The sequence below is a fragment of the Cherax quadricarinatus genome, chromosome 83 (assembly GCF_038502225.1).
Source record: "Cherax quadricarinatus isolate ZL_2023a chromosome 83, ASM3850222v1, whole genome shotgun sequence".
Classification (NCBI taxonomy): domain Eukaryota; kingdom Metazoa; phylum Arthropoda; class Malacostraca; order Decapoda; family Parastacidae; genus Cherax; species Cherax quadricarinatus.
The window spans coordinates 18,185,970-18,203,970 of NC_091374.1; the positions used below are offsets into that span (position 1 = coordinate 18,185,970).

Here is an 18,001-nt window from a genome sequence, read left to right on the forward strand (position 1 = left end):
GAGAATGTGTGTAAAGGTAGAAAGTTGAAAGTGAACATAGAAAAGAGTAAGGTGATGAGGGTATCAAATGATTTAGATAAAGAAAAAATGGATATCAAATTGGGGAGGAGGAGTATGGAAGAAGTGAATGTTTTCAGATACTTGGGAGTTGACGTGTCGGCGGATGGATTTATGAAGGATGAGGTTAATCATAGAATTGATGAGGGAAAAAAGGTGAGTGGTGCGTTGAGGTATATGTGGAGTAAAAAAACGTTATCTATGGAGGCAAAGAAGGGAATGTATGAAAGTATAGTAGTACCAACACTCTTATATGGATGTGAAGCTTGGGTGGTAAATGCAGCAGCGAGGAGACGGTTGGAGGCAGTGGAGATGTCCTGTCTAAGGGCAATGTGTGGTGTAAATATTATGCAGAAAATTCGGAGTGTGGAAATTAGGAGAAGGTGTGGAGTTAATAAAAACATTAGTCAGAGGGCAGAAGAGGGGTTGTTGAGGTGGTTTGGTCATTTAGAGAGAATGGATCAAAGTAGAATGACATGGAAAGCATATAAATCTATAGGGGAAGGAAAGAGTGGTAGGGGTCGTCCTCGAAAGGGTTGGAAAGAGGGGGTAAAGGAGGTTTTGTGGGCGAGGGGCTTGGACTTCCAGCAAGCGTGCATGAGCGTGTTAGATAGGAGTGAATGGAGACGAATGATACTTGGGACCTGACGATCTGTTGGAGTGTGAGCAGGGTAATATTTAGTGAAGGGATTCGGGGAAACCGGTTATTTTCATATAGTCGGACTTGAGTCCTGGAAATGGGAAGTACAATGCCTGCACTTTAAAGGAGGGGTTTGGGATATTGGCAGTTTGGAGGGATATGTTGTGTATCTTTATACGTATATGCTTCTAAACTGTTGTATTCTGAGCACCTCTGCAAAAGCAGTGATAATGTGTGAGTGTGGTGAAAGTGTTGAATGATGATGAAAGTATTTTCTTTTTGGGGATTTTCTTTCTTTTTTGGGTCACCCTGCCTCGGTGGGAGACGACCGACTTGTTGAAAAAAAAAAAAAAAAATATGATAGAGTGGATAGGGGAGCAATGTGGCAGATGTTGCAAGTATATGGAATAGGTGGTAAGTTATTAAATGCAGTAAAGAGTTTTTATGAGGATAGTGAGGCTCAGGTTAGGGTGTGTAGAAGAGAGGGAGACTACTTCCCAGTAAAAGTAGGTCTTAGACAGGGATGTGTAATGTCACCATGGTTGTTTAATATATTTATAGATAGGGTTGTAAAGTAAGTACAGTAGGGCCCCACTTTACGGCGTTTCACTTTACGGCGTTCCGTTAATACGGTCATTTCAAATTATGACCAAAACTCACTGTACGGCTCCCCCCCACCTGACTTTCTAATACGGTCACCGCTCCCCACCTGGTTTGTTTACATTCTCTGTGAGATCCGTAAGCACTAAGTCTCTCCATTATGTCTGGAAACTCCAAAATTTTAAGTGTTTTTAAAAGTTATTTCATATTTTATATATACTCTGGTAATTATACTTATGTATACATTTTTTTTTTTTTTTCAACAAGTCGGTCGTCTCCCACCGAGGCAGGGTGACCCAAAAACGAAAGAAAATCCCCAAAAAGAAAATACTTTCATCATCATTCAACACTTTCACCACACTCACACATTATCACTACTTTTGCAGAGGTGCTCAGAATACAACAGTTTAGAAGCATATACGGATAAAGATACACAACATATCCCTCCAAACTGCCAATATCCCAAACCCCTCCTTTAAAGTGCAGGCATTGTACTTCCCATTTCCAGGACTCAAGTCCAACTATATGAAAATAACCGGTTTCCCTGAATCCCTTCACTAAATATTACCCTGCTCACACTCCAACAGATCGTCAGGTCCCAAGTATCATTCGTCTCCATTCACTCCTATCTAACACGCTCATGCACGCTTGCTGGAAGTCCAAGCCCCTCGCCCACAAAACCTCCTTTACCCCCTCTTTCCAACCCTTTCGAGGACGACCCCTACCCCTCTTTCCTTCCCCTATAGATTTATATGCTTTCCATGTCATTCTACTTTGATCCATTCTCTCTAAATGACCAAACCACCTCAACAACCCCTCTTCTGCCCTCTGACTAATACTTTTATTAACTCCACACCTTCTCCTAATTTCCACACTCCGAATTTTCTGCATAATATTTACACCACACATTGCCCTTAGACAGGACATCTCCACTGCCTCCAACCGTCTCCTCGCTGCTGCATTTACCACCCAAGCTTCACATCCATATAAGAGTGTTGGTACTACTATACTTTCATACATTCCCTTCTTTGCCTCCATAGATAATGTTTTTTGACTCCACATATACCTCAGCGCACCACTCACCTTTTTTCCCTCATCAATTCTATGATTAACCTCATCCTTCATAAGTCCATCCGCTGACACATCAACTCCCAAGTATCTAAAAACATTCACTTCTTCCATACTCCTCCTCCCCAATTTGATATCCAATTTTTCTTTATCTAAATCATTTGATACCCTCATCACCTTACTCTTTTCTATGTTCACTTTCAGCTTTCTACCTTTACACACACATTCTCAAACTCATCCACTATCCTTTGCAATTTTTCTTTAGAATCTCCCATAAGCACAGTATCATCAGCAAAAAGTAACTGTGTCAATTCCTGTTTTGAATTTGATTCCCCATAATTTAATCCCACCCCTCTCCCGAACACCCTAGCATTTACTTCTTTTACAACCCCATCTATAAATATATTAAACAACCATGGTGACATTACACATCCATGTCTAAGACCTACTTTTACCGGGAAGTATTCTCCCTCTCTTCTACACACCCTAACCTGAGCCTCGCTATCCTCATAAAAGATCTTTACAGCATTTAGTAACTTACCACCTATTCCATATACTTGTAACATATGCCACATTGCTCCTCTATCCACTCTATCATATGCCTTTTTTAAATCCATAAATGCAATAAAAACTTCCCTACCTTTATCTAAATACTGTTCACATATATGCTTCAATGTAAACACTTGATCTACACATCCCCTACCCACTCTGAAGCCTCCTTGCTCATCCGCAATTCTACATTCTGTCTTACCTCTAATTCTTTCAATTATAACCCTACCGTATACTTTTCCTGGTATACGTAATGCCTCACATACCTCCACCACACTCACATGCTGCTCTTCTTCACTCCTAAAAGATGGTATACCTCCCTGGCCAGTGCATGAAATTACCGCCTCCCTTTCTTCCTCAACATTTAAAAGTTCCTCAAAATATTCTCGCCATCTACCTAATACCTCCCTCTCCCCATCTACTAACTCCCCTACTCTGTTTTTAACTGACAAATCCATACTTTCTCTAGGCTTTCTTAACTTGTTTAACTCACTCAAAAATTTTTCCTTATTTTCTTTAAAATTTCTTGACAGTGCCTCTCCCACTCTTTCATCTGCTCTCCTTTTGCACTCTCTCACCACTCTCTTCACCTTTCTTTTACTCTCCATATACTCTGCTCTTCTTATAACACTTCTGCTTTGTAAAAACCTCTCGTAAGCTACCTTTTTCTCTTTTATCACACCCTTTACTTCATCATTCCACCAATCACTCCACTTTCCTCCTGCCCCCACCCTCCTATAACCACAAACTTCTGCCCCACATTCTAATACTGCATTTTTAAAACTATTCCAACCCTCTTCAACCCCCCCACTACTCATCTTTGCACTAGCCCACCTTTCTGCCAATAGTATACAATATGTATACATGTACTTAAATAAACTTACACTGTGCTGGCATGCATGTACACATTAAAATCATTAAGAGTGTCTTATGTCTCCATACGTCATATTAGTAATGATAATAATAATCATCGAGTCTCATTAAATGTCGTATATTACATTGATATACATATTTTCATTAATCCATCTATGATATTTTTTTCAAAATTACATAATTAACATGATGCATAACATATAAATATGATAAATACACCCCACAGTAGAATAATTATTTTTTTATTATCACACTGGCCGATTCCCACCAAGGCAGGGTGGCCCGAAAAAGAAAAACTTTCACCATCATTCACTCCATCACTGTCTTGCCAGAAGGGTGCTTTACACTACAGTTTTTAAACTGCAACATTAACACCCCTCCTTCAGAGTGCAGGCACTGTACTTCCCATCTCCAGGACTCAAGTCCGGCCTGCCGGTTTCCCTGAACCCCTTCATAAATGTTACTTTGCTCACACTCCAACAGCACGTCAAGTATTAAAAACCATTTGTCTCCATTCACTCCTATCAAACACGCTCACGCATGCCTGCTGGAAGTCCAAGCCCCTCGCACACAAAACCTCCTTTACCCCCTCTCTCCAACCTTTCCTAGGCCGACCCCTACCCCGCCTTCCTTCCACTACAGACTGATACACTCTTGAAGTCATTCTGTTTCGCTCCATTCTCTCTACATGTCCGAACCACCTCAACAACCCTTCCTCAGCCCTCTGGACAACAGTTTTGGTAATCCCGCACCTCCTCCTAACTTCCAAACTACGAATTCTCTGCATTATATTCACACCACACATTGCTCTCAGACATGACATCTCCACTGCCTCCAGCCTTCTCCTCGCTGCAACATTCATCACCCATGCTTCACACCCATATAAGAGCGTTGGTAAAACTATACTCTCATACATTCCCCTCTTTGCCTCCAAGGACAAAGTTCTTTGTCTCTACAGACTCCTAAGTGCACCACTCACTCTTTTCCCCTCATCAATTCTATGATTCACCTCATCTTTCATAGACCCATCCGCTGACACGTCCACTCCTAAATATCTGAATACATTCACCTCCTCCATACTCTCTCCCTCCAATCTGATATTCAATCTTTCATCACCTAATCTTTTTGTTATCCTCATAACCTTACTCTTTCCTGTATTCACCTTTAATTTTCTTCTTTTTACCACACCCTACTGGTAGCAGACGACTTGCACAAGTGACGCGCCATATTAGAAATAATAATAATAATCATCGAGTCTCATTAAATGTCGTATATTACATTAATATACACATTTTCATTAATCCATCCGTGATATTTTTTTCAAAATTATGTAATAAACATGATACATAACATATAAGGATGATAAATACACCCCACAATAGAATAAAAAACATGAATATGAGATGTGGTAGCCAGATAACTTGTACAAGTGATGCCAAGAATAGCATTTTCTCTAATCTAACATAAGAGAAAATGTGTTACTGGGGGTAACTGCAGAAAATTATTCCTTTCGTATGTATGTAAGTAAGTTTATTCAGGTATACACAAATACAGTTACATAGATTATCATACATAACAGCATATATGTAGAGAACCTAGGATAACCCAAAAAAGTCAGAGTGACTTATTTCCATTGCCTTCATTCACAGCATCATTTCTTCTCAAAATGATGTTACATGAGTTAAGAAATCGTAATGACTCGATTGCAAACAAACCATACCCCCGGCCGGGATTGAACCCGCAACGGGCTGGAGTTTTGAGACTCTATGACCGCGGGTTCAATCCTGGCCGGGGGTATGGGATGTTACATGAGAATGGGAGTGTTCTTCTTTATTTATTCTACCGTATCAATGTAGAGACAACTTGTACACAATGTAACTTGTACATAAATCAGACGTGTACACTTTGTTTACAAAACTTACCTTCACCTGGTTTGTTTACATAACTCTGCGCATGTCCTCTCTCATGCACTCATTCTTTCTCTCTCTCATTTATTCGTTTTATCTCATTTACTTACTCCTGACCCTACATTAAGACTACAAATATTTTAAGGTAAGTAATGAGTGAACTGTATATACATGTTATCGATCTGGGATGCTTAAATATCATAGAATATGTGTGGGTGGGGTGGCCTGGTATGGTAGCCTGGCTGACTACCATACATACCACACTTGATTTCTTACAATAAATACTACTAGTCTCACCCTAGATTAAGACTATAAATATTTTAAGGTAAGTAATGAGTGCACTATGTGTGTATTGTACTTTTTTATTGTTTTTTGATGCCTAGTTCTAATGCTAACTTAATATATGTTAGTGTAAACTTGTTATCTAGTATTTGTATGCATTTATAAGTGGAAAAAAAGGTTGTTCCACTTTACGGCAATTTCCGCTTTACAGTGGTAGCCTGGAACCTAACCTGCCGTATAAGTGGGGCCCTACTGTAAATGCTAGGGTGTTCGGGAGAGGGGTGGGATTAAATTTTAGGGAATCAAATTCAAAATGGGAATTGACACAGCTACTTTTTGGTGATGATACTGTGCTTATGGGAGATTCTAAAGAAAAATTGCAAAGATTAGTGGATGAGTTTGGGAATGTGTGTAAAGGTAGAAAGTTGAAAGTGAACATAGAAAAGAGTAAGGTGATGAGGGTATCAAATGATTTAGATAAAGAAAAATTGGATATCAAATTGGGAAGGAGGAGTTTGGCAGAAGTGAATGTTTTCAGATACTTGGGAGTTGACGTGTCGGCAGATGGATTTATGAAGGATGAGGTTAATCATAGAATTGATGAGGGAAAAAAGGTGAGTACTGCGTTGAGGTATATGTGGAGCCAAAAAACATTATTTATGGAGGCAAAGAAGGGAATGTATGAAAGTATAGTAGTACCAACACTCTTATATGGGTGTGAAGCTTGGGTGGTAAATGCAGCAACGAGGAGGTGGTTGGAGGCAGTGGAGATGTCCTGTTTAAACATTTGGGCCTAGATATGAGAGAATACATCTATGTGGTATGTGTGCACCACATAAAACAGATCCTGCAGCACACTGTGTATAATGAGAGAAAAAAAATGAAATCATGATTTTTCGATTAAAACAGCAACTTTGCAGTGTTTTTTCGTATGTTTTTTATAGTTGTATTTGCGATTTCTTGGTCTCATTTGATAGAATGGAAGACATATTACAGAAATAGAGATGATTTTGATTGGTTTTAGCACTGGAAATGGCTTGAAACTGAGCTCAAAGTAGCGGAAATGTTAAATTTTTGCCGATATTCAAGAGTAAACAAACGACCTCACACGTCTAATACACGTCAGCTGGTGGGTCTAATATACATTCACAAATATGGTGATGATATTTATACAATTATTACAGTATTGCATAGCAGTAAATCTTCTATTTTTTGGTGTGAATAAAAATTCATTATGTGAATAAAAAATCAAAATGGAATTTATTTGTAAAGCCTCAAAACATGACTAATGAACAGAGGAAATGTTAGTTTAGTGCCAGGAATGCCTACATTGTTTATTCTGGACCCTATTTTGAAATTGGAATATTTTGAACTTTGTGTTAAATTGGCCAAATTAACAATTTCCGATCACTTTATTTTGTAGTTGAAACAGTTGACTTGGCGATTTCTTGTGCTCAATCGATAGAATAGAAGTAATACTAGTGAAATAGCTAAGAATTTGGTTGATTGGAATAATGTAATTGGCCTAAAATGGGAGTCAAAGTCGGCAAAATCGCCGATTCGTAAATATCGCTGACACATCAAAATTCGCGAGAGCATAATTTCGTCAATTTTCCACCAAATTTCGTACTTTTTGTTTTATTACCTTCACAAAAAGATTCTCTACGATTTCATAAGAAAAAATAACAAATTTTTTTTTTTGAAAATTCTTGGACACTGGTGCGTGACTCCAGATTTGGGCCTTGGACCCTGAAAGGGTTAAGGGCAATGTGTGGTGTAAATATTATGCAGAAAATTCGGAGTGCGGAAATTAGGAAAAGGTGTGGCTGAAGAGGGGTTATTGAGGTGGTTTGGTCATTTAGAGAGAATGGATCAAAGTAGAATGACATGGAAAGCATATAAATCTATAGGGGAAGGAAGGCGGGGTAGGGGTCGTCCTCGAAAGGGTTGGAGAAAGGGGGTAAAGGAGGTTTTGTGGGCGAGGGGCTTGGACTTCCAGCAAGCGTGCGTGAGCATGTTAGATAGGAGTGAATGGAGACGAATGGTACTTGGGACCTGACGATCTGTTGGAGTGTGTGCAGGGTAATATTTAGTGAAGGGATTCAGGGAAACCAGTTATTTTCATATAGTCGGACTTGAGTCTTGGAAATGGGAAGTACAATGCCTGCACTTTAAAGGAGGGGTTTGGGATATTGGCAGTTTGGAGGGATATGTTGTGTATCTTTATATGTATATGCTTCTAAACTGTTGTATTCTGAGCACCTCTGCAAAAACAGTGATAATGTGTGAGTGTGGTGAAAGTGTTGAATGATGATGAAATTATTTTCTTTTTGGGGATTTTCTTTCTTTTTTGGGTCACCCTGCCTCGGTGGGAGACGGCCGACTTATTGAAAAAAAAAAAAAATAATAATTCTGTAACCAGACTTTTTCCCATTGTTTCCAAGTAGTGACCAGCATTTTCTGTATTTCTGAAGTTCATTATAGGAAGTTTGTTATATAATAGAGGGTTTCCTGTACAGTAAATCCTCACTTAATATCATTTCATTATAATGTTGATGAGAAAAAAAATTAGATTCCCAGCTGGGACCACTGTTTGTGGAATTTACCCGTTTGTTGTAGAATTGCATGGTGGTAGGAGGTGCTCCTTACAATTTTCAGTTTTCAAACATTTATTCCTTGATTTAATCCTATTTCAATGAGTAATAAAGGTCCACTCTGCACTCCTGATGTTTACATAAATTAGCCTTTGGTAAAATTGGTTTCATTACGTGTTGCTTCACTTGAAGTCATCATTTCCAATAACCTATCAGCAATGTTAAGTGAGGACTTGATGTATTTACAATCTCATCAGCCTGCTGTCAGTAATGGGCAAATTATTGGAATCAATAAAGTGGTTGTAATTTCAAGTCATCTTGACCATAATATGATCAGTCTCTTTACAGTTTCATGACCTTCTTCACTAAAGTATTTGAGCTGGTTTAATGTTGTCTATCTAGACTTCAATAAGATTTTTGGAAGGGTCCGAATAAAAGACAAGTGAAGGAGTTAGCAGCATAAGGTATTAGAAGAGAAGTCTGTCAGTCATCCATGCCTTGGGTCAAGGCATGGATGACTGATAGACAACAGAGAATTCGCATAGCTGGGAATAAATGAGAAGACCAGTCACAGTTAGCATATCATAGGGGCCAGAATTGGGCCACTTATTCACAATCTGTATTAATGACCAAGATGAGGAAATGAATACTGACATGTGTAAGTTCACCAATGAAACAAAAATGGGCCAGCAAATTATTTGAATAAGTTGATTTAGCAGATGGAAAGGTGCTGATGAAGTTCAGTGTGGCCCTTTGTAAGGCCTTAATCTTGAGGTCAAAAAGATAACCACAGAAATCTGGGGTGGAAGGAATAAGGAACAAGGGTCATCCTACGAAGGGTTGAAGATAGGATGCAAAGATTTTAAGTGGTAAGGGCTTGAATATCCAGCAGGTTTGTGTGAATGTGTTTGATGGAGTGAGTAGAGACAAGTGATTTTAGGGATTTGATTATTGTTTGAATGTGAGCAAGATACATTCATGAAAATATTCAGTGACACCAGTTAACTAGATTTAAATCTTGGAGGTGGGAAGTACAGTGGCTTCACTCTGAGAGATGAGTGGCAATATTGTTGCACCTGCACCACAGGCAAAACATTTTGTCAATAAATATACCCAGTGTTCATGCAGTTTGGAGGGTTATTTGAATAGTGATGTTGGCACATTTCTGGGAAGACAGCTGTTGAATAAATGTTTCCTTTTTTGAAAGGGGAGGGTCACCCTACCTTGGTGAGAGATGGCCAGTGTGGTAAAAAAAAAATATTGTATGTAGGTTAAATGATGTCCAACTTGGCTATTATTTTTTTTTTTGTTGTTTTTTTTTTACATTGGCCATATGCTACCAAGGTAGGGTGACCCAAAAGAGGAAGCACATTCACTGAATAGTTATCTTGCTAGAAGTGTGTAAACATCAAAACTATAACATCTCCATCCCTGTAATGTGCAGTCACTGTGCTTTCCACTTCCAGAACTCCGGTCTGGCTAACCAGTTTCTCTGAATCCTACTGCAAATGCTACTTTACTCACTTTCAAACAACTTTTTTTTTCTACTAAGAGTTATATTGATGATTCATTCTTTAACCTTCAAATCTTTGAAGTGTGAGCACACTTACAGGTTAAATATTGTATGAGTTGGTCATCTGCAAAAAAAAAAAAAAAAAAAAAAAGTTACTCCTGATTCCACAGAGAACACCAATCACCTTAAGTTGTATTACAATACAGTACCTGTTTCTTGCCATGTTTGTTTTGATTTCACTATCAATTCTAGTTCAGATTTGTTGTTGAAGCTTGGTCTGTCATTCTCAAATTGATGAGAAGAGAATTCTCATCTGTGCAGTATGTATTCTTTTTTGGCTTTTCTGTTTTGTACCATCATTCTCTCTGTAGATTTTTCATGTTCTAATGTTGTTTACTCTTTTCCTCTCTGCATTAATTGGTAAACCACAGGCTCTTGATTCCCTTCTTATTGACTTTGCTCCTTTTAGACAGATTTATTCTCTGCCTCATGAGACTTCTGTATTAGGCACTCCACCATCTATCTTACTTGTCTTTTCCTTCTTGTTTCACTTTTCTACAGGTTTATTTCCTCTCTTCCATCTGTGCTTCTCTCTCTCCAGGTTTATCTCATTTCCTTCCTTCTGTGTCTCTCCAGGTTTATCTCTCCCCCCTTCCTTTCCCTCCCTCCCTCTGCTCTACTCCAGGTTTTAGACCTAAAAAGTTATGACAGCAATTAAATTGCCTGACAGTTTAAACATCTCTTGAAAATAAATAATGTCCACTACATTTGTTTATCAGTGGCAAGCATTTGATGCTGTAGATTACAATATTTTTTTTTATTTACTGTAACTACAAATATCTCATACTCCTTCATCAAGTCTCATCTCAGTGATGGATATGACAGGCCAACTACTGTTTCTCCTTTACATCAGTTACCTTTCATATGCATCTAAGCAGTTGAATCTAGAGTGTTTTCTGTGGACTTTCATTATTTGTTTATTCGTCAAGGACAATCACCTCAGCTGGGTCTTGATCATGTGAGGCACAGAGGAGAAAACTCACTTTCAGATGATTGCCTACAAACTTCTGCAACAAGTTTACAAAAAATTTTCAGTAACCAACCATGCAATTTAGATCAAATTAGTTTCATGTTAAAGACATGAATATTTTTGTATAAATGCAGTTTTTGTTTACTATGCATGTTTCACTTGGTGGTGAGTTTACTTTTCTTCTTGGTGCCTTGTATGATGACTCACTTGCTGGTTCCTCAAGAGTTTCATAAGGATTTTTTTTTTGTTTAACTTCAGTAGCCAGTTCTTGGCAAGGCAGGTGATCCAGAGAAGGAAACACATTCACTATGTTATTACAGTGTTTTATTATTTGTGGCCTTGTTTTATTGTATAAGGCAGACCCCTTGACACTCTTGTTGGTAATGAATTATTGTGGAGGTGAATCTGCCATTCAAATAGGCATCTAAGGTTCCAAGGTCATTCACCCGGTTATCGGCCGTAATCCGTTCCTGAAGGTCGGCCGATAACCGAAATGACTGATAACCGAATTAATATTTCCTAGTGGCATTAAAAGACAGAGAAGGGAAGTAACCCCAGAGAAGGCTTTGCTACCTTAAGTCTTCATGGAGGGGGATTCCCCTTCCAAACACTAACTCCTCACTCTTTCCTCCTCCTCATCTTCCAGAAGCCAGCATTAGCCTTCAATAAAAGTATGTAATACTTGCATAATTGTAAAAAAAAAAAAAAAAATTTTTTTTTGTGAATATTTTTGTTTGGAACATATTAATTGTATTTCAATTAATATGTTCCAAACAAAAATATTCACAAAAAAAACTTTTTTTTTTTTTTTTTACAATTATGCAAGTATTACATACCTTTATTGAAGGCTAATGCTGGCTTCTGGAAGATGAGGAGGAGGAAAGAGTGAGGAGTTAGTGTTTGGAAGGGGAATCCCCCTCCATGAAGACTTTAGGTAGCAAAGCCTTCTCTGGGGTTACTTCCCTTCTCTGTCTTTTAATGCCACTAGGACCAGCTTGAGAGTCACTGGACCCCTGTCTCACAAAATAACTGTCCAGAGTGCTCTGTTTCTGGCATCTCTTTAAGATTTCCCTGCAGTGGGACAGGGTTTTGTCACTAAACGTGTTGCAGATATGGCTTGTTTCAGCTTAGTCAGGGTGGTGTTTCTCTACAAAAGCTTGCACCCTAGTCCACATTGCACACACCTCTTTAATCTCTGAAGAAGGCACCTCCTTCACTCCCTCTTCCTCCTCCTCTGAAGCAAGTTCCTCAGCTGCAGTCTGTTGTTGAAGTTGAAGCTCTTGCAGCACTTCAGTGGTAATCTCTTCCCTGTGGTCCTCCACCAACTCTTCCACATCCTTGCCACTCGCCTCAGTTCCACAATAAGAGTCCACAGGGTTGGCAGGGTCAGGGTCATGGTGAGCCTCAAACCCTTCAAAATCTCTCTCTTGGACACAATCTGGCCACAGTCTTCTCCAAGCAGAGTTCAAAGTCCTAGAAGTCTCTCCCTCCCAAGCCTTACCTATAAGGCTTATGCAGTGGAGAATAGTGAAGTGATTCCTCCAGAACTCGCTTAGGGTCAGCTGAGTGTCTGAGGTCACTTTAAAGCACTTTTGAAACTCTGCTTTTGTGTAGAGTTTTTTTTTGAAGTTAGAAATGACCTGCTGGTCCATGGGCTGGAGGAGTGGAGTGGTGTTAGGAGGCAAGAACTTCTTTTATAAAACTGAAAGTCCCTAAACACTTGGAAGACCAAGTCTGGAGGATGTGCAGGAGCATTGTCCAGTACCAGGAGGCACTTGAGTGGCAATTTCTTTTCCAGTAGGTATTTTTTTCACACTTGGGCCAAACACATCATTAACCCACTCTTTGAAAATTTGCCTTGTGACCCATGCTTTATGATTAGCTTTCCACATCACACACAATCTATTCTTCATGACATTGTTTTTCTTAAACACACTGGGATTTTCTGAGTGATACACGAGTAAAGGCTTCACTTCGAAATCCCCACTAGCATTACCACACAACAAAAGAATAAGCCTGTCTTTCATAGGCTTGACCTGGCAGTGCCTTTTCCTCCTGGGTAATGTAGGTCCTGTTTGGCATTTTCTTCCAAAACAGGCCTGTTTCGTCACAATTGAACAGCTGTTGGGGTTCGAATCCTTCAGCCTTTACGTAGTCCTGGAATTTGTGAACATACTTTTTCAGCCGCACATTTGTCAGAACTTGCAGCCTCACCATGCCTTACAACACTGTGTATGCCACTACGCTTCTTAAATTTATCAAACCATCCTTTGCTGGCCCTAAATTCACAAACTGCAGCACTTGTTCCAGGCATTTTCTTTGCAAGATCCTCATGCAACTACTTTGCTTTCTTACAAATGATTGACTCCACTAATTCTTTTTCCTTAATCCACAATAATAATAACTCATTTTGCAACATTAGCGTCTTTGATTTGTTCTTTCTTTGCCAGGATGGATGTAATTGTTGATTTATTCCTACTGTACATCCTGGCAAGTTCCACCACCTTCATACCACTCTCAAACTTTTCTATCACTTCACACTTAAATTCCATGGTGTTTCTCACTTTCTTTACCACAAGAACTTTACTAGGAACTTTCTTTGGAGCCATGGTTACTTATTTCACAGTTGCACTACAAGAAGAACCACTGAAAATAATGGTAAACAAGCGAAATGTTTGGATGTATGAGCAGAAGCTTCCTCAGCCACCGAGAGACAAAGTCAAACTGAAGTGCAAGCTGCCCCAGCCAGCGGATGGACGCATCCAAAACGGCCGATAACCGGGCGCCGAAAACCCTGCCGATAACCAAACCGGCCGATAACCGGGGGTCCACTGTACTAGAGAAGTGGCAGTTTTGTAGATAACACTACATTGTCACCTCAAACCCAGTTCTAGCCACTCTTAAATATATTACCTAATGACCTCTTAAGAAATATTCACCTTTCTTGACAACCAGCAAGCTTTCACTCAACACAGTATTATTACACAGCTGGGGTATTATAGAGAAGTATTTATACAAAGTATTTATGTTATTATTTTAACAAGAAAATATTCAGCATCTCACCAGCTCTCTTTTTAAGCTTTCACTCAACACAGTATTCACAGCTCTCATCAAGGTATGGTGACCTGAAAAAGAAGAAACACTTTTATCACCACTCACTCCATCACTGTCTTGCCAGAGGTGTGATGATACTATAGTTCAGAACTGCAAATATCTCCACCTCTCGTTCAGAGTGCAGGCACTATACTTCCCACCCCCAGGACTTTAAAAGTCCAGCTAACCAGTTTCCCTGAATCTCTTCATAAAATTTACCCAACTCACACTCCAACAGCACATCCATTAAGAACCACTTGACTCCAGTCACTCCTGTCTAACATGCTCATGCAAGCCTACTGGATGCTTAAGCCTTGAAAGCTTAAATTCTATTATGCCCCTCTCCCTCCAGCTATTCCTGGGACTCCCCTTCCACTTTCCACCCAAGATTAATGCACCCTCTTCATCAGTCTATCCCAGTCTGTAATGAACAGAAAGGCACAATTACATGACAGGAGCAGTACACAGATAACTCACACATAGGAGAAAGAAACTTACAACGATGTTTCAAGCTGACTTGGACCATTAACTAGTGCAACTAGTCAATGTCCAAGTCAGACCGAAACATCATAAGTTTCTTTCTCCTATGTGTGAGTTACTTGTGTATTATCCTAGTCTATCATTTCTACATGTACAAACCACCTTAGCTCACTGAATTATAACCTTGGTCACCACACATTGCCTTTTAATTTCTACACTGAATTCTCTGCATGATATTCACACCACATTGTTATTACTATTGTAATCATGGGATGCTCGTCTTGTCTCATTAATATATTTATTATTCTCTTTGTTACCATCATCTCTATAGTCAGTTTGCCATTTGGGTAGTTTTAATTTTGTATGTATTTTCAGGTTTATTATTAGTTTTGTAAATTGAAATTCAATTCTGTATTTGTAAAGTAGCCAATGTTTTACTTTCATGATTTCTTTTGTTTCTACACTGTTAGTATTTGAGTTGAACTTTAGAATTTTAACAACCATTTCAATTTTTTCCTCATTTTCCATCTCCCACCAATGCAGGATGAATTTATAGCTGCAAATGATTTATTATAGTTTTATACTGATGAAAGAACTTTTATATATATTTTCCTTGGCTTTACTAATATGTTTTATATTTATTCATATACTTTATGTAGGATATCAGTATTTTTTTAATATGGAAAATAAAATATTAATTATTTATCATAAATTAAACAGTTTATTGGAGAGAGTTCGATCCAATGATCCAGTCTGGAGGGAAAGTGGCACTGCTTTCATCAACTCTGTGACGCGCCTTCTGGAAAGGTTATTAGACTACCGTAATGTGATGCAAGGTGATGAAAACTGCGACAAAAGAATGAGTTGCACTGTTAACCTTCTGGTAAGACAGCTACTGTTCTTGGTGCATAATTGTATATTTTTATTCATTTGAAGTCATTCTGGTTATGCTTTGATGTGTCAGTGCACGTGGTAGTTGTGTGTAAGTAAAGTTTAAGATAATAATAGATTACAGTGAGTAGTATATAAATAGTAAAATATCAATAATATATAAAACTAATAGAAAGTGATATGGTATGAAAATGATACAGTACAGGTCTGCCATCACTAATCTGGCAATCACTAATCCAGCACTGATTTCAGCTAGCCTAATTTCAAATTTCCAGGGTTGCCACACCAACCTGTTGCTACTGTTTGGTGGTGCTACTTGCTGCATAAGTCATTCCAGTTTGTTTTTCTCCATTTATTGTTATAACCAGCTCACTCTTAGCCCTATTCATGACTCCAACAAATACGTAAAGGAAATGCTTTTCGTTGTGTAAAACACAAATGCCGTACATTGTCCATAAAAGATAAGGTAGCTTTGAATTATTATTATTATTATAATCAAGGGGGAAGCGCTAAACCCGGAGGATTATACAGCGCCTGGGGGATGTGGAAGGCATTCAGGCTTAATTCGGGGAACTGGAGCACAGATCCAATTCCCTAAATCAAGAGCCCCTCACCAACAAGGTAGCTTTGAAGCCACTGTTGGTCCCATAGTATGACGCCATCAGCTCAGCTCACTCAGATAAGCTGTGACCGGTAAATTTGGCCCTACATGAGAGAATAGTTCTCTGTGGTAAGTGTGCACTATATAAAAAAAAATCCTGCAGCACACAATGCATGAGAAAAAAACTGTGACCATGTTTTTGGTTTAAGACAGTGACTTTGCGGTGTATTTTCGTATGGTTTTTATGGTTGTATTCTCAGCTTTTTTTATCTCATTTGATAGAATAAAATAAAAGTCAAAATGGAAAGCAAGTGTAATATAAGAGGCCTGGAGAGGTGACTATTGAACAGAGAAAATGTTATTTTAGTGCCAAGAATGTCTGCACTGTTTATTCTGGACCCTATTTTGAAATTGGCATCTCTTGAAATTTGTGTGAAATTGGCCTAATTACCGATTTCTGACCACTTTATTGCGTAGTTGAGGTAGGTAAATGGGCGGTTTCTTTTACTGAATCGACAGAATAAAGGGAATACTAGCGAAATAGCTATGAGTCTGGTCAACTGGAACAATGGAATGGGCCAAAAATAGGGCGTAAAGTGGGCAAAATCGCCAGTGCATAAATATCGCCAATGGGTTAAGTGTATTCTAACTTAACCACCCTGTGATTCAGCAAAATCACTAATCTGGCACTTTACAGGTCCCGATGATGCCAGATTAGTGATGGTTAACTTGTATATATGTTAATAAAAGTTGTTTTATACAAAATAGGAAAATTTTATAGTCATAATTAATACAGTGGACCCCCGGCACACGATGGCATCGGCATACGTTAAATCTGGCGTACGATACATTTTAACGCAAAAATTTTGCCTCACCTCACGCTAAAAAACTCACCTCATGCGATTTGTCTGAGCGTGCCTCAGCTGCCCCGTGGGTGCCAGTGTTTACATGCTAGCCAGTGCGGTCGCATCCACGCATACAATCGAACATTTCACATTATCACAGCGTTTTTAGTGACTGTACCTGCAAAATAAGTCACCATGGGCCCCAAGAAAGCTTCTAGTGCCAACCGTGCGATGTTGCTGCACCACAGTCAGCTGTTGCTGAAGCATGGTCAACTGCTGCTGCACCACCGTCAGCTGCTGCTGCACCATGATCAGCTGCTGCTGCACCACAGTCAGCTGCTGCTGCACCACCGTCAGCAGTTGCTGCACTACAGTCAGCTGTTGCTGCACCAAAGTCAGCTGTTGCTGAACCATGGTCAGCTGTTGCTGCACCAGTCAGCTGTTGCTGAACCATGGTCAGCTGCTGCTGCACCACGTTCAGCTGCTGCTGCACCACCATCAGCTGTTTCTGACCAACATGACTCGTCCCGAACCTGTCGAACCAGCCCTGCCGTCATTGTTTACAAGCCAGGGTGGCTGCTTGCATGCATACATTCGATACACTTTGTATTATTCTATTGTTTATAGTGCTTGTAACTGCTAAATAAGCCACCATGGGCCCAAAGAAAGCTTCTAGTGCCAACCCTGTGGTAAAAAGGATGAGAAATGTGTACTATCGTACCACGGACAGCTGCTGCTGCACCACTGTCAACTGTTGCTGCACCACAGTCGGCTGTTGCTGCACCACAGTCGGCTGTTGCTGCACCACGGTCAGCTGTTGCTGCACCACGGTCAGCTGTTGCTGCACCACGGTCAGCTGTTGTTGCACCAGTCAGCTGTTGCTGAACCACGGTCAGCTGCTGTTGCTCCACGGTCAGCTGCTGCTGCAACACGGTCAGCTGCTGCTGCACCATGGTCAGCTGCTGTTGCACCACGGTC

General features: G+C 39.6%; 1 protein-coding gene across 4 annotated transcripts in view; it reads left to right on the forward strand.

Moving 5' to 3' along the window:
* Positions 1 to 18,001, forward strand: part of spg (dedicator of cytokinesis spg) — a 312,850-nt gene that overhangs the window by 159,986 nt on the left and 134,863 nt on the right. For all 4 annotated transcript variants that reach the window (XM_070102877.1, XM_070102878.1, XM_070102879.1 and 1 more), the window contains one exon: positions 15,407 to 15,569. In XM_070102877.1, the coding sequence (XP_069958978.1) occupies positions 15,407 to 15,569 (163 nt within the window). The remainder of the gene's footprint in view (positions 1 to 15,406; positions 15,570 to 18,001) is intronic.